The sequence below is a fragment of the Neophocaena asiaeorientalis genome, unplaced genomic scaffold (assembly GCF_003031525.2).
Source record: "Neophocaena asiaeorientalis asiaeorientalis breed wild unplaced genomic scaffold, Neophocaena_asiaeorientalis_V1.1 scaffold263, whole genome shotgun sequence".
NCBI lineage: Eukaryota > Metazoa > Chordata > Mammalia > Artiodactyla > Phocoenidae > Neophocaena > Neophocaena asiaeorientalis.
The window spans coordinates 784456-801715 of NW_020175015.1; the positions used below are offsets into that span (position 1 = coordinate 784456).

The 17260-nt window shown below is 53.6% G+C and overlaps 1 protein-coding gene across 6 annotated transcripts in view; it reads right to left on the reverse strand.

Annotated features, from left to right (window-relative positions):
• Positions 1-17260, reverse strand: part of SLCO2B1 (solute carrier organic anion transporter family member 2B1) — a 51218-nt gene that overhangs the window by 31319 nt on the left and 2639 nt on the right. For 5 of the 6 annotated variants that reach the window (XM_024762000.1, XM_024762004.1, XM_024762001.1 and 2 more), the window contains exons 2-5: positions 5827-5957; positions 4576-4713; positions 3147-3309; positions 11-250 (exon numbers count right to left, since the gene is read on the reverse strand). In XM_024762000.1, the coding sequence (XP_024617768.1) occupies positions 11-250; positions 3147-3309; positions 4576-4713; positions 5827-5957 (672 nt within the window). The remainder of the gene's footprint in view (positions 1-10; positions 251-3146; positions 3310-4575; positions 4714-5826; positions 5958-17260) is intronic. The other variant, XM_024761999.1, reaches the window with a different exon arrangement.

The following is a 17260-nucleotide window of genomic DNA, read 5'->3' on the forward strand; positions in this document are numbered from 1 at the left end:
AGGTCCTCACCGAGGTAGAGGGGTGAGTTGCTGTTGTGGGCAAAGTCATCAATGTAGGAGATGCCAAAGGGCTGAATGGGCACCCCGCCCACACCGAGCAGGGTCTGGGCCGTGAACATTATCCCCACCACGGCCAGATGCTGGACTTCTGTGTAGCCTGAGCAGCTGCTGTTGGATGGGGCTGGGGCTGAGGTTGGGGCCTCAGTGGTGGGCACGCACAGGGAGGCCTCAAAGTCCTGTGGCATGTCTGCTGAGAGATGATAAAAAATATTAGGACAATACCTAAGACTTATATAGCACTTACTGATGCAAGGTACTGTTCTAAATGCCCTGTATATAAATCATCTGACCCCTACAACAAACCCAGGGAAGGGATGCTCTCATTACTCCCATTTTACAGATGAGAAAACTGACGCTCAGACAGCAACTAGCAAGGGTTAGAGCCAGGATTGGAACCCAGGCAGTCCAGCTTTGAGTCCATGCTCTTAAACCACAGTATGCCACCTCTCTGAGCAGAGGTATGTGGAAGTGCCATGGCAACAGTGACTCTTAGGTGGAAGGGGTGGGGCGGTCGAAGGAGGTGGAGTTTGAACTGGGTGGAGAAGAACAAAAAAGATTTTCCAGAAAGGGAAGGTGGGGGAGGGTGTTCCAGAAAGAGGTCACAGCACATGCAAAACCAAGAGCTTGAGAAGTTCAGCATGGCTGGCTCACAGAGTGTAAAGGTCGAGGCCAGGGCTGAAGGCAGGGCCAGGCAAGAGAGGGGACACTGGGCCTGGGCTGTGGAGGGCTCTAGTGCCCTTGACCTTCATTATAGGGAGGCTCGGTGTCAGCTCGGGACACAGATGCAGAGTGCAATAAAGGGAAATTTCTTAAATTAGTACCAGACGTTTGTTTCCTGTAGCTCACCAATATTTGCTGAGCAAACTTAAGAAGACCCTCATACTATTATTATCCCGAATGCGGGTGTAGAAGTGGCCTTCTCTCTGCGGCTGGCCCAGCCCTTTCTGGGAACTCTGAGCCATGTCCACCCAGCCCAGAGAGCCACTCTTTAGGGCTGGAAAAAGCCATGTGAACCAAGGTCAAGGACCTGGACCCTCAACCAAGACTGCCTGGGTTGAAGACGGTGAGACTTTGGCAGAGAGGCCCTCAGCCCCTCTGGGCTCGGCTTCGTCCGTCATCTGTTGAACAAGCCCCCTAGGATGGAAGCTCTACACAAATATGGAATTCTGAAGCAGAATAATTCAGTAGTTCAGAGCAGAAGCTCTAGGGCCAGGCTACCAGAGCACGTCTACTAGCTGTGGGCCTTGGGGAAGTACCTCCTTCTCTGAGCCTCAGTTTCCTCACTTATAAAATAGGATAATGATAACACCTGCTCAAAGGGTTGTAAGCGTTAGGAGTGGTGATTGGTGCCTGTGCACAGTGCCTACTAGACATTAGATATGAGGATTACTATGGGGATCTTTAATAAGATCTTTTTTTTTCCACCCCTGGGTCCCCAGTACCTAGCAGAGGGCCTGGCACATAAATACTAATGATAAGTAATTCATTAATGAGGAGGAACGAGTGAATGAAACAGCCTTGTATGTCAGAGCAGCGTGGGTGTTTGGTGGTCACCGAGTCCAGTCCACCCATTGTACAGATGTGGAGACTGAGGCTCAGGCAGGAGAAGAGGTTTGCTTGGGGTTTCATGCGGAGCAGAAGGGTGTTGTATGGCAGTGAGGATGAAGAATGTGTGTGACCCTGCACAGGAAAATCCCTGTTAAAGTGAAGATTCTGGACGGAGGAATGTGAGGAAGTGTAATTTTTCAGCATCCTAGTCAGGCCTCTTGACAGTTCTCCACTCAGGCCTAGATAACCACTCTGCTTTCTTCCTGGACTTTCCCCACTTCCCAGCCATTGCCTGTGCAGTTCTCTCCACCTGAAAGGCCCACCTTCTCTCAACTGCCACCTCCTCCAGCTCACTCCAGCCTCCAGTATCCTTCCCCTACTCAGGGCTCTACCGGCTCCCCCTGGCTGTCTGGTGCTGGACATTCTGGCCTGCAGCACAGCTGCCGGTGCTCACACCAACCCACGCTCCCTCGTAGCTTCTCGGGGCTGGTTGTACCTGCTCCATCTTTCCACCCCTGGGCCTGGCACAGAGTAGGGGCTCCGGGGTCTGAGCTGATGGGAGGACAAGGGAGGAAGGATGCTTTCTGACAGCGCTCCTCCCCTGGGAAGCCTTCCATGATGCAGGCTGGGCCGTGGGCTCCTTCCCTGGGCTCCTTCGGTCCTGTTCTTCCTTCCTCACACAATTGATACAATGCGTGGGGGAAGGGGAGGTATTGTTTGTTTCCTCTCCCAGACTGGGAGCTCCCAGTAGGCAAGGACTGAGTCCCCTGAGAGGGTCCAGCACAAAATAGGCAGCACTAAGGGTTTCTTGGGTGGACCACCAGAAGGATTGTTGAGGGGTTGGTGGATGGATGGGCGGATGGGTAGATGGGTAGATGGGTGAATGGGTGGAGAGGTGGATGGGACAGGGAAGGCTGCCTGAGTCGTTCTCCAAGGGACAGGCATCCATCTGTCAAGTTGACTCTCAACGAAATCTCACTGGGCTCAACAGGGTCTTCACTATTCCTGTCCCCAATTCTTTCATGGTTTTATTTGTTCATTCACTCATTCATTCTTTCTTTCATCAATGTCTTGGCTTCTTGTGAAGATTAAATGCATCAATACACATAAAGCGCTTAGAAGAGTGGTGCCTAGTAAGTGGTGTGTGATACTGTTATTATTATATACAAATTATTATATATTATATATTATTATCCATAAATATTTCCTGAGGACCCACGCAGGCCAGGCCCTAAAGTGGGCTGCATTGTAAACCCACCCTCACCTCAAAAATAAAAGTGGTGACATACAAGCAGGCCCTTACCAAGAGATGCCCAGAGGGCCTCACCTCTCTGCCCCAGGACTACCCACTACCCCACTGCCCAGGGCTGCCTGAGGGACCCGCCCGGGCTGAAGGAGGCAGTGGGGGGTGTGGGGAGGACTAGTAGGTGTTCTGGGAAGCTGGGCCCATCCTAACCACTGGAGGCCTGGGGCGGGGCCCTGTGCGCAGTAATGCAGCAGCTCAGATATACCCTCAGCCCAGCCCCTCCTGCTCTTACCAGGGCTGGTGTGGTCGTAGTGGTAGGGCTCTGAGATGAAGTGTGGGACAGCCATGAGCACGCCCGCCAGGGTCACGAGGACAGCTCCATAGCCGATCAGGCGGGGCCGATGTACCCGGCTGCCAAAATAGCTCACAAACACGATCAGGGCCGTGTTCCCCACCTGCAAAGGGATGAGAGGACCCATTCAAGTGGGCCAGAGGGCCGGCCTTTTCACTACCGCCAATCTCAGTGTTCCCTTCTGTAGAATGGACTAGCTGGTTGAATAAGAATCATTTGGGTCCGTCTTAAAAATGCAGATTCTGGGTCCTCCTAGGAAGGGCCCTAGTGTCCCATTAGAGGAGAGAAATTAGAGCAGCGTGGACAGGGCTAGAAGTTCAATTTTATTCTAGAATGTGGGTTGGGCCCCGTGTTAGAACTTCTGGGAAGTCATGAATGAGAAACAAAGTCTAAAGCCAGAGGACTAAGGTTTGGATTTTGAGCCTTAGAATCAAAACCCTCGTATATGGGTGCTGAAGGGGACGTAAGAGTTTGCAGGGAAGGGCCGCTCTGCTGTCAGAAGCTGGGGTGTGCACCCCACTCTGCGGCTCACTGGTTGGTGACCGCGAGTGGGGTACTTACCCCTTACCTCCTTGCCGATGGAGGGGGCCAGTATCAGCAGAAGGTCAGTGGGAGGACTGATCCTGGGAAGGACAGTCACTCTCCATTTTATAGATGGGACACAGGCCTAGAGTCAGGGAGTGACTTGCCCAAGACCCCAGGTAATGACGTTCTCTTCCCACCTCTGAGATCTGAGGATGGAGTGCTAAGGAACACCTGGGGACTCGGTGTAGACCACAGGCCTTGGGTTGGGAGGAATGTGACACATCACCCAAGGGAGAGAGAATTTCACAGAAATCTACTGGGGGTCAGGGAGAAAGAGAGTGTTCTCAGGACCGTGACCTTTTCTGAGGATGAAAACATCTGTTGGGGAAGGGGTTGGGCACAGCTGGACTCTGATCTCCCAGTCCACCCAAAGCGGATTGTCCACTCCTGGCTGTCTGGCTGTCATCCCAGAGGCAGAGGCCTGTGGATCCTGGGGCAACTCCACGCTGTGGAATCATCCCCTCCCCCAACCACGCCAAGGTCCCAAAGTTCTGCCTTTGATCTAATTTAAACCTCTCTCACTACTGTTGAATTGGCTTCCTCTGATTCCTTCCTGGGGCAGACAATAGTCGGATGCCTGAAAAGGTGAAGGAACCAAAAGGAGAATGGGGGGACATGGGGACCTTGGCTAGCTCTAAAATCCTCCGTGTCCCCCAAGAGGGACCCCCAAAGGTGGGATAGGAAGGAGCTAAGATGGGATTGCATGTGGCACTGGGGGGAAGGGTTTATGTTGGGGCAGTGAGGGAGGGGTTGTCCCCCCCTGCGGCTGTGCCGGGGCCAGTACCTCGTTGAAGGCGGCCAGCAGCCCCGAGGTCTGACTGGAGAGGCCGAAGCGCTTCTCCACCGTGGAGATGGAGCTCTTGAGGTAGCCGGAGATCATGAGCTGCGCCAGCTGCAGCAGGCTGTGGCACAGCACGAAGAACTGTCGGAGCGGCCGTGGCGATGGCAGCGGGTGCGCGGAGGGCCGGGGAGATCGCGGCGGGTGGGTGGTGGATAGACGAGATGGGGTTGCAGAGAGGGAGGGAAAGTGAGCCCACGAGATAGAGAAACAGAGTCAGAGGAGACAGTCACACAGGAGGAGAGAGAGGAAGAGAGGAAGAGTCCAGAACAAGAAGAGAGAGAGAGATACTGGAGTAATGCATGGATTCTCACACAGGCCTAAAAACTAGGAAAGCTGTCCTGGGTACCCCAGGAGCCCGGGGGCGGCCTGAAATCCACAGGACTGAGAGTAGGGTCTTCATGGGGCCAAGGATGACAGGAGCCCCTCTGACCCCCAGAGGTCCCCCAGGCTGGACTGGACCCCGCTCCGTGTTCCACCACCCTGCCCCTTTCCCCAGGAAGCTCCCCAGATCCCACCCCACCCAGTCCTCCCCTGGAGCCCCCCTGTGAGACCACCTGCACACAGCAAACCCCCAAGCTACCCACCCCACCTCACTCAGCCTCACCCGAACACCCTCCCTGCCTGTACTCCTGCTGAAAAACTGGCAGAATTCCTAAGAGAAGAAAAAGCTTGCTTCAAAGAATTAAAAATAGGGTGTTTATGCCAGAGCTTAAAAAATAGAGTGTCTGTTCTTCTGAGTTTCAGTTTCCTCATCTGTGCAACAAGGAAGACACCCCTGCCTCCTCAAGTTATTATGAGAACTAAATAAGACCATGTGGGGACAGCTTCCGGCACAGGGCCTGGCACCCTGTAGGTGCTGGTGGAGGCTTGGATGTTTAGGGCTGCCCTTGGAGCCAACACTCCCAGTATTCATACAGGTTCAGGATCCCTGGGGTCCTTCTCTTTCCTGCTAGAAAAACAGGAGCCAAGAAGACTGGTCACCCACTGCCCACAGAGCAGCCTCTCTGGAAGGAGAGAACATGTGCCTGAAACCAAGCTAAGTGCTTCTGTAGATCACAGCTACCCATTCTACAGATGAGGAAGCTGAGGCTCAGGGAAAGGCAGCAACTTGCTTGGCATTTTATAGCCTGTAAGTGGCAGAGCCTGTTCTATTGGGCTTGGATGGCCCTGCTCCTGCCAGGCCCTGAGAGGTACCTTGATGCTGTGAAACACACTTGGCCGCAAATCTTGAGGATTTGGCCTGGCTTTGCCTCCAGGTGTGTCTTCTGTGCCCACCATGGCCTTGGTGTCCTTGTCTGGCACCTGGAGCTCCTCACCAATTGGCCCTGTGGGACAGACAGCCAGGGCATGAGAGTGGAGATGGAATCCCAGAGAATGGCCCTGACCGGGTAGCCCAAGGTGTTTCAGGGGTTGGTGAGAATCTGAGTCAAGGCACCATCAGCCTTCCTGCGTCCCAGGTGCTGAAAGAGCCCTTCCTAAGAGGGTGTGTGTGTGCTCCATGTGCCCATGCTGGTCAGATCCCACTGAGACCACCTATTCACACCTTCATTCCATTCCCAGCGTAAAGCTTCCTTCTAGGGAGAAGTTTCTGATGCTGCCACATAACCTTTAAGCTGTGGTCCTGGTGTAGAAATGCACAGCCTTAGCCCCCCTGGGGCCTATATCTGTGAGACATCCAGTGTTCCTGGAGGCTGACTTTGGGTCTGGGTCTGTGTCTGTCTGGCTCAGTCTAGGATCAGAGGTCTGGGGTCCAGTGCATGGTCAAGTCTTGGTCCAAAGTCAGGACATAAAGGCTTTTCCTGGGGGTAGTTTGGAACAGATACCAACACCTCCACAGGGCACCACCCTGGCTATAATCACAGAACTAACCAGCCCAATGCCCAAATCGTACATGAACCAGGTTGCTGGTCTGCACAGAAAGGGCACTGAGAGGTCATCCCATTTAACCCCTCTCATTTAACCCTTGAAAAACTGAGGCCCCATGTGTGGAGATGACTCAGAAGGTAGAGCTAGGTTAGAACCTGGATTCTTGGCCCCATTACGTGTGCCTGGTTTTCTCCCATGGTAACCGTGGTAACCATGTCAGTCTCCCACTCACTGCAGTCCCTTCAGAGGCATCTCTCAGGGTCTCTTGACGTTTAATCTCAGTGAGGAGCCTGGAAGCCTGGTCTTGGGAGACTTCACCCCTCCATTTAGATGAAAACCACCTGCACCCCCTGCAGCCCAGGCCTCCTTGGCCTTGCTCTCCTTCTGGGGTCCCGCTTCCTGCAGAAGCCACTCCATTGTCTCAGATGCCTCTCAACCTGGCAGGAGTTTCCGCTCATTCAACAATCTCAGCTGGAGCCTGAAAATTGCCCTGAGGACACTTCTGACACAGAGAGGGGGTGTGGGACCTCTCACCCCATCTCCAGGGAGATGGAAGGCAAACTAAGGGGGGGACTACGGAGGCCTGCCACCGCCAGTGAGGGTTTTGTGCTCCTCACACAAGATACCTGGGAGCCTAAGGAATTTTTCAAAACTGAGATATAATTCACACACCGTAAAACCTACCCTTTCAGAGTATACAATTTAGTGGTTTTAGTACATTCAAAAAGTCATACTCTACCACCGCTATCTAATTCCAGAATATTTTCATCACCCCAGTAAGAAATCCTGCACCCATTAGCAGTCATTCTCCATTCCTCCCTCCTCCCATTTCCTGACAACCACTGATGTATTTTCTGGCTCTCTGGGTTTGCCTATTCTGGACATTTCATATACATTCATATAAATGGAATCATGCAATATGTGGTCTTTTTTGTGACTGGCTTCTTTCACTTAGCATAATGTTTCAAAGGTCATCCACGTTGTAGCATGTATCTATGCTCCATTCCTTCTAATGGCTGAATCATATTGCAGGGTATGGCTATATATCAATCACATTTTGTTTACCATTTATCTGTTGATGGACATTTGTTTCAGGTATGGTGAATATTCATATACAAATTTGTGTGTGTGTATGTGTGTGTGTGTGTGTGTGTGTATATTTATTTATTTATTCATTCATTTTTTTCTCAGTTCTCTTGGGTATATAACCAGGAGTCGAATTCCTAGGTCATATGGTAACTCTATGTTTACTTTTTTTTTTTTTTTTTTTCGGTACGCGGGCCTCTCACCGCTGTGGCCTCTCCTGCCACAGAGCAACAGGCTCCGGATGTGCAGGCCCAGCGGCCATGGCCCACGGGCCCAGCCGCTCCGTGGCACGCGGGATCCTCCCAGACCAGGGCACGAACCCGCGCCCCCCGCGTCGGCAGGCGGACTCCCAACCACTGTGCCACCAGGGAAGCCCTATGTTTAACTTTTTGAGGAACTGCCAGACTGTTTTCTAACACCATTTTACACTCCTGCTAGCAATGGATGATGGTTCTAACTTCTCCGCATTCTTGCTAATACTTATTATTGTCTGTCTCTTTGATTATAGCCATCCTCATGGGTGTGAAATGATATCTCGTGTGGTTTTTTTTTAAATAGACTTTTATTGGAGTATTATTGCCTCACAATACTGAGTTAGTTTCTGTTTCACAACAAAGCGAATCAGCCACATGCATACACCTGTCCCCGTATCCCCTCCCTCTTGAGCCTCCTCCCATCCTCCCTATCTCACTCCTCTATGTCATCACAAAGCACCAAGCCGATCTCCCTGTGCTATGCTGCTGCTTCACACCAGCCAACTATTTTACATTTGGTAGTGTATATATGTCCATGCTACTCTCACTTCGCCCCAGCTTCGCCCTCCCACCCCACCCACCCCTGGGTCATCAAGTCCATTCTCTATGTCTACCTCTTTATTCCTGCCCTGCAACTAGGTTCATCAGTACCATTTTTTTTTCTTTTTTAGATTCCATATATATGCGTTAGCATATGGTACTTGCTTTTCTCTTTCTGACTTAACTTCACTCTGTATGACAGACTCTAGGTCCATCCACCTCACTACAAATAACCCTCATGTGGTTTTGATTTGATTTTCCCTAATGACTAATGATGTTGAGCATCTTCTCATTGCTTATTGGCCATATCTTTGGGAAAATGTCTATTTAAATAGCTTGAGGAGGGACTTCCTTGGTGGCACAGTGGTTGAGGATCCGCTTGCTAATGCAGAGGATACGGGTTTGAGCCCTGGTCCAGGAAGATCCCACACGCTGCGGAGCAACTAAGCCCGTGTGCCACAATTACTGAGCCTGCGCTCTACAGCCCGCGAGCCACAACTACTGAGCCCATGTGCCACAACTACTGAAGCCCGTGCACCTAGAGCCCGTGCTGTGCAACTAGAGAAGCCACTGCAACGAGAAGCCCGCGCACCGCAACAAAGAGTAGCCCCTGCTCGCCGCAGCGAGAGAAAGCCCGCGCGCAGCAACAAAGAACCAACACAGCCAAAAATCAATAAATTTTGAAAAATAAATTAATTAAAAACAAAAACAACAAATAGCTTGAGGAATTTGGTTGAGGACATGGAAGTGTGTGTGGCTGGGAAGGAGTCCCTTTTGTGGGGTATGAACACTCAGAGGAAACAAGGAGATGCTGAAACAAAAGTGACACCTGACAGGGAGGAGATAAGGGGTTGGTCTAGATAAGGGAAGTTGGGGCGAGGCTCTGTGGAGGTCACTTTGAAGGAGAAGAGAAGGTGAGGGGGTTCCAAGCAAACTCAACCGGAGGAGGTCGACAGGATGATTTCTGAACCCCAGTTCCTCTCACCAGTAGAGACCAGTCACCTACTATAGCACAGAGGCTGTGCTACATGCTGTCCACGTATGTAAAGGCTTGCACGCACATTCTGCATGCTCATGAAGCATCTCCACGACTCCGTGCCTTTGGTGACCTCAGGATCTCTATGCTTCCGGTGAGGACACCAAGGCTCACAGGTAACTAGCTCTGCTGACTCCGGTTGGTGCAGGAACGCGAGCCGAGGTGCTCATCTCAATGTCACTCTGTGCTCCTCGCACAGATTCGATGAGGGGAAGAAGCACAATGTTATTCTCTATCTTGGCCCAACCAGACCTATAGCCGGGCCACCTGGAAGGCAGCCGGGTCCGCCCCCAGGGGCCAGGCCAACCAGATGATGAGGCTGGAGCTAGGCTGAAAGGTCAGAAGTCACTGACCTGGATCCCCAGCTCTGAAAGAAACCCAGGGGATGGATGAGGGAGGGGGCAAAGGTCAATGGACCAGCTCAGGGCCTTCCACCCTCCTGTGGCCCAGTCTATAGTGTGAGCCTCCGGGTGGAGGAGGGAAGCACTGGCCCTGGGCCCTCCGCCTGGGTTCTGAGAGCAGCCACCAGTCAGTGTGTTGGGTGGCCAGTCGGTCACTGAACAGGGCTGGTCAGATCGGTTGTCAGTCCCCTTTGACCCCTTCCCGTGGGCTGGACGCCTCTATAGGGGGCTGGCAGCAGACAGTCTGACTCCCTGTTAAGGGATAGAACTCCCCCTGGAAGGAGGGTCCTGAATCCAGGGCTGTGTGTTCACCTCACCTCACCTCGCCTGCTGTCTCTGAGGCCCTTCCTGTCCTCTGAAGGCTTTTTCAAGGGCCAGCCCTGACAGGAGAGAGGGCAGCTGAGGGAGTGAACCTGGGCTAAGCTGGGCTGGCCTGTAGGAATAAGGAGGGAGGCAGGGAACCAGGTCCCAGGAAAAAATTCTAGCCTCTTCCTCTCTTAGTTGGGTAGTCAGTTTTGGGGGCCCCAGGTATGCCAGGGGGTTCCAAGGGCTGGCAGCCTGCGGCTCCAGAGCTGACAGGCAAGGGGCCTGTGTGCCTGTCGGTGGGTCATGTGGCTGCTCACGCACTCATGCCCATCAGCTGGTAAGTCACTGGTCCACTAGCCCACTGTCCTTTAGGAGACTTGTCTGTTCGGGCTGTCAATCGCCCACTCACTGTAGAGCAGCTGCTAAGAAAGCCAGTCAGAAAGTTGCCCCGAACGTCTGTCAGCCAGAGACCTTCAGTTCAGTCAGAGACTCCAGATGTGTGCAAGGCACGGGGTCCTGGCTGTGGCCATACCCGCTCCACGGCCAGGAGTCTGAGTCTGGGGGATGAGGGGCAAGGTTCAGAGAGCAGCCTGACAGGAGGGGCTGATTTTCCCTGCCTGTTCTTTCCTGGAAAGGCTCAGGGGCCTGCCTACTCCAGCCACCTCCCAGCTATAAGCAGCACATCTCAGGCAGATATGGGGCTGCGAGCCTGGATGTGCCCCTTTATCTTTCTCAGTCTGTTTCCTCTGTAAGGCGAGGATATAGCATCTACTCAAGGAGGTAAGGTATCTCCGGCGCCTGGCTCAGGCTTGGCACACAGTAGGCCTCCTGAGGGCCAATGCTCTCCCCTCTCCTGATAATCTTCAAGTACCTCTGAGGCCACAGACCCACCTGAACCCATTTCCTTCCACGTAGCCCTGGTTCCTCCACGTTAACGCCTCCCTCCGACAGCTCCAATCATTCCGTCTCTGGATCAACTCTCTCTTTCCCATCCAAGCCCCAGTCAACCGCAAGACCTGAGGACCTGGACCCCTTCCCGCCGTGCACGCTCCCTAGCTGTGGAGGCAGTTGCCCAGGTTTTAATCCCCCAGCTGGTTTTGATCCCTTAGACCAGCGGCCCCTTTGCTTCCTCATCCTCAACGCAGGGCCAGCAATCCCTACTGTCCACTGCCGAGAGCGCCCCGAGAACCAGACCCTCCCGCCACGTTCAGCCTGGACACTAGAGGCCCCAAACCACACCTTACCGATGACATTAACTTGACTTTGCTATTCCACTGTCTTCATTAGCATTTTTAGTTTTTACTCTTCTTAGACTGAGCAGCCCCAGCAAATGGCTTGATTTTTTATGACAGGAACTTCCGAAAAGACGGAGCGACTCTTCAAGGGAAACCATCAACAGGGTGTGCACCTCAGATTCTTCGAATCTCTGCCCCCAGATCCTCACCTTGCTGTTTCTGCCAGAAAACCCTGGACTGTGGTATCACTATTCTTACCCAATCCTGGTCATCCCTCCCTCACCCACCTCTCTCCCCATTCTGAAGAACTGGCTGTAAAACAAACTTCCAAATTCTCAACAAATATTGACCTTTCCTCCCCACTCCGAGATACTGCCAAAGCTTTGAGAAGTGGTATTGTCCCTTATCTGGGTAAATAACAGACTTTGTCTTATTGGCAGGTTGTGTCACTTATTGGCAGGTTGTGTCACTAACATGTGGGGAACCAGCACCGACACGGTGCATAGCAGGTGCTCAGTGAACATTGTTTTCTTCCCTGTCAGGTACAAACCCCCCCACCCGCCTTCATACTTGCTTTGGGACAGCAGGGAGCATTGCCACATCTAGAACTTGGGAACCAGGAGAAAGTTCAGCCCTGAAGGGCCAGGCAGGCGGGGGGTTGGGAGACCCAGCTCTCTGGCTCACCTTCTACCCTTAGAGGAAGTGGCCTGATGGAGGAGTTTGTCCTGGGGCCACCCTATGTGCTGGGCTGGGCACACTCACCCAGCCTCCTAGCAAACGGTTGAGGTAGCTGCTGTGACTCCATGATGTGGATGAGGAAACTGAAGCACAGAGAGGGGAAGGGGCTTATCCAGGTCCTGGGGCTGGTAAATGGCAAAGCCTGGACTAGAACTCAGGTCTGTCTGACACCTGGGCCCCTAACAGCAACCATGAGATGGTGGCTGCCAATGATGGCCTTAGAACCTATGAAAAATAATCCCCATGTAGCCATTTCTTATTCTGGCCTGGCTTCCCTCCAGTTAATTGTCAAAGGTGGTTGTATGGGGACAGTCGGCCATTCTACCAGCTGATTCTTTAGCTGGTCGTCAGTCAACACCCTCTTCTGAGGGTCTCAGAGAGCACTGTCAGGGCAAGGCTGGACAGAGAAATATGGTGAGAAGGACATGTGGCCCTCAGTCCAGGGGACCTGAGTATGATGAAAGTTCAGGACTCATAACCAAGGCCCAGATTTGAACTTTGAGGAGAGACGGGCTGATAAATGCCGAGAGAGCCTGGGAGAATTCTCATATCCTGAGGATGGAGGAAGAGGGCTTGGACCAAGGAGGGACAAGGAAAGGGCACTTTTTCTCCAGAACATTCCAGCCTGTCCCTCAGCAGAGAGAGCATGATCTAGGGTCACTCAGACCCAGTGTGGCCTCGGGACATCAATTAGACCTCTCTGAGCCTCTGCAAAATAGGAATAATGAGCCTTACCTCTCAAGCCTGCACGAGGGTCACACAGATAACATCCTTTAACTCCAAGATGCTGCACAGTGTCAGTTTTGTCAGTGTTTGCCCCAAACTCACCAGGGAGCTATCTCCAGGCCTGGCCACCAGGCCTCAGAACTTACTGTCCTGCAGTGGGCCACTCAGCCCAGCAGTGCTCTCTCACCTCCTCCTGTTCCCTGAAGAGGCACAGAACCCTCTGGAAGCCTCCCTCTGCTGTCTCCTTGTCTTCCCTCCCCTCTACATCCTCACCTGCTGCATTCCAAGACATTTATTTTTTTTTGCGGTACGCGGGCCTCTCACTGTTGTGACCTCTCCCGTTGCGGAGCACAGGCTCCGGACGCGCAGGCTCAGCGGCCATGGCTCACAGGCCCAGCCGCTCCGCGGCATGTGGGATCTTCCCAGACCGGGGCACAAACCCGCGTCCCCTGCATCGGCAGGTGGACTCTCAACCGCTGCGCCACCAGGAAAACCCTACCTTTATTTTTTTTCCTGATAATTTCCTTGTGCAAGAGAAGGAAAGGACTCTCCCCTACCCCTGCCACCACACACGCTTTGCCAGGGTGGTCAGAGGAACTGGCAGAGAGATAATACAGGGCAGAGGTTACAACGGGGAGGCCCTGGCCAAAGGCCCCATGTGTAGCTGCGTGAGCTGTGCGCCGTGAAATGAATGGCACCCTCTGGAGTTGTGCGGGGCGGACAGCAGTCCTGCCTGGGGGCACATCTGACTCCTAGACATTTTTATTTGGCTTGTACAATGCTGGCTCGCTGAGTGTCTTTAAGTTAGTTGCCAGCATTTAAAAAATCAGGAAATTTCACACAAAACTCCCGATTTTTGTTTTTTCTTGAAAGATTAGCAGATCTGGCAACACTGGGCCCACCTTCCTATATGGAAACACTCAGCTGGTCTAAGATGCTTGCCTTTCATGTGGCAATTTGCCCTGTTAGAGCCTCTTTGGGCCCACCTGGCCTGCTTCAGGACCCTTTTCACCTGCCTGTGGGCTTCCCCATCTGTGACCCACAGCAACCCTGGGCCTGAGGAGTCTGCTGGACAGGAAGCCAAGGCTGGGTTAACCCTTTGAAGGGTGAGGCAGCAAGACCAGAAAAGGCCATGACTTGCCCAGGGTCACCACGGTGGGGATGGAGCTTGTCTCTGCTTGTTCTAGGAGTAAGAATGAATATTGTTTCCACACATACTGTCAGCTCCACAAGACAGGTGGCCGGGGTCTTGGAAGCAAGCAGCCCAGGTGCCCGCTCTCAGGGAGCTACCAGGGTGTGTGTGTGTGTTTGTGTGTGTGTGTGTGTGTGTGTGTGTGTGTGTGTGTGTGTGTGTGTGATGGCAGGGCAAACACCTAATACAGAATCACAACATGTGCTCACTGTGTGACACAAGAAGTTCCAAGACTATAGAAACATAGTGAAGAGGTCCTAGACTACACTTAAAGGTTCTGGAAGGATTCCCAGGGGAGGAAACATCAAAGTAAAGGGCAGAAGTATGAAAGTGCAAAGACTGCTCAGGGAACGAATAGTCCAGCAAGACTGGAGCACTGGGGTCAAGGTGGGGAGGTGAGGCTGGAGTGGTTGGAGGGGCCAGGCTATGACCACCCCTGAATGCCAGGCTGGAGGGCTGGGTTTTGTCCTGAGCCCAGTGATCAGGTCTCATTTGGCCTCCTATGAAGACCTCCGTGCCTCTTGGGAGAGAGTGGAGAAGTCAGGCTGTGGGCCGGGACCAGGGAGAATGCAGGAGTGGGGTCCAGGGGAGCGAGCGATGATGGGGTCTGGGCCAGGTGGTGGCAGTGGAGATACAGAGTAATGAGCTGATGGACCACAGTGGGGAGATGGGAAGGACAGGACTGGGTGGAAAAGCAGGTGGATGGGGAGTGCAGGAGGCCAAGGAGTCCTGGGGGCAGGGGAGTGGGGAGAGGTAAGGCTTTTGGTCTGGGTGTACCACCATTTAAGGCAGGATTGTAGAGTGATAGTGAGCTCAGCCTTGGACGTGTGAGTTTGGGCTGGCACGGGGGCTCCCAGGGGAAGATGCTTAGGAGATCGTGGGCTCCAGGACAGCCCATGAGAGGACATGGGCCAGAGCCAGTCTGGTTCTCAGTCTGGAAGGCACGTGTGGAGAGAAGGGAGCAGAAGCCACACGAGGGCAAACTTGCCTTTGAGAGGGAGAAGCCTCCCCCATATGCCCTGACTGAGGAGAGCAGAGCAAAAGGAGGAACCCATCCTGGAACCATGTTCAGGTGCCAAGGTTGAGGGGATGGTGCAGGGTCACAAATGAGCCCGGAGGTTTCTGGAAAACCTACCAACCTCCAGCATTCACACAGCCACGGCCTGAGGTATGATGACTTCCTAGCCGCAGGCACTGGGCAATCCATTTGTCCAGATACCTCTCTCTGGAGGTGTGTGTGTAGGAGGCCAGCCTCGTGGCTAACCCTCGCCTCCAGCCCTTTCTACCTCCTAGATTGCTCTGGGCTGCCTCAGCCTGCTGGCTCCCTGGCCTAGCTCCTGCAGCCCATGCCAGCTCTCTCTCCCTCCATAAACCTCCCTTGCCCGTCCTGGTCCAGTTCCCTCAGCCCTTTCTCTGGGATGCCAGGCTGGTCACCCTCCTGCATCACTTATGTCCCCCTCTTATCTGCCCGATTAGCCAGTGGACTCCCCCGGGCAGAGGCTGTCCTCTCCTGGGTCCTGATGGACCATATCGGGTCCCTGTTGAAACCCTTTGGGACAGAAGACTTTGAATTCAAATATTTGTTTTGCCACATTGTGGCTGTGATCTTAGGCAGTTTATTTAGCCTCTCTAAGCCTCAGCCGCCTTCTCTGGCACACAGCGGCTTTGGTAGGATTAAAGGAAAATGCCCTGCCTGGTACACTGTGGCCCTCAACAATGGTGAGTTGAGGACCCCATCTGGCGCACGTGAGTAGGACGCCACAGGCTCCAAGAGGTCAAGGCCACCCCTAGTGAACATTCTTCTCTGGTCCCAGTAGATGCTTGCTATTCCCCAAACTCATCCTGTTCTTTTCCACCTCTCAGCCTTTGTACATGCTGTACCCTCAGCCTGGAGTGTCCTGCCTCTCCAGCAAACCACTTCTCATCTTTCAAGGCCAGGCTTAAAAACATAATTCTTGAATTGAGTTAAACAGAGTGAGGGAGAAGAGAAGGGTGGAGTGTGGGAGTCTGGGGAAGTGGGGGGGGGGGGGGGGGGGGGGGGGGGGGGGGGGGGAGGGGGGGGGGGGGGGGGGGGGTGGAGGCAGTGTGGGGCCCCTGAGGGCTTCAGTTCCCCGTGTGGTCCCACAGGCTTCCGCAGGGGAAGAATCAAAGACAGGAAGTTGGGGCGGGGCAGTCTTGGGCCTTGGGCTTGGCTGTCACCTTTGGGAAATTCCTCCTAGCAGGATCCTTGGGTGGTCTGTTGGGAGGACAATAGCATGTTACTGGCCTCCAGCTGTTGCTTTCTGGTTTTTTCCAAGCTGGGTCAGAGACACTGTGCTGGGACTTTCTATTCTCAATTCCAGCCCTGACTACCCCATCTAGACCCGAGATGACCCTAAAAATAGTGATGAGGGCCGGGGGATGGAGGGTGAGCCCTGAGCCCTGAGCCCACAGGGAATCCAGGCCGGCCTCCTTAGGCCTAAAACACAGAGCCTGAGGCTCAGAGACATGTGCCCATTGGCCCAGGCCACACTGCTTCCTCCAGCCAAGAGTCCCAGCTTGTCACTCTCTGTGCTTTACTGTTTACTCCCCGAGGGCCCCACTGTACCCCATCTCACTCCTTATCACGAGTCTCCAGTCCTCAATAAGAGTAGGCTTTCAAAGCAGATTGGAGGGAGGGAAGGAACGTCATGGGGCAGGGGCTGCTGGGGGCATGAGGAGGATGGAGGAGAGCTTCTGCGCTGAGCCTTCCCCAATACCCCACCTCTGCCCCACCTGGGCCAGGTTCTGGGGCCTCAGGAATGGATCAAATCAGACCCCATTCCCAGGGAGCTCCCAGTCTGGGGAGGCGGGCATTGTTCTCCATCACTCCAAGCATCAGTGCTTAGGGCTCTGGGCTGCAGCCCATGAGGGGTAGCAGGAACCAAGTTCACCTCCTCTCCACCCCCAGGGTGTGGCTAGGCCCAGGCTTGCACCCTGGAGATAGCCAAGCCTGCCCCATACAAGAGGCCTCTGCTCCATTGCTCTCTCCAGAGGCAGAAAACTGAGCTTCTCAGCACTGGAAGGGACCAAGTGACCACCTCAGCTGACCCCTACCATCTACTACACAGATGGAGAAAGTGAGTCCCAGAGAGGGATAGAAGCAGACTGGGCAGTGGATACCTGGCATCCGATCGTGGAGACTCCTAGACTAGGCAAGCTCGCCATGTGGTTCCCAGCTGCCTAAGATCTGGCGCATCGGACCAGGCCCGGCCTGGAGGAATAAATCC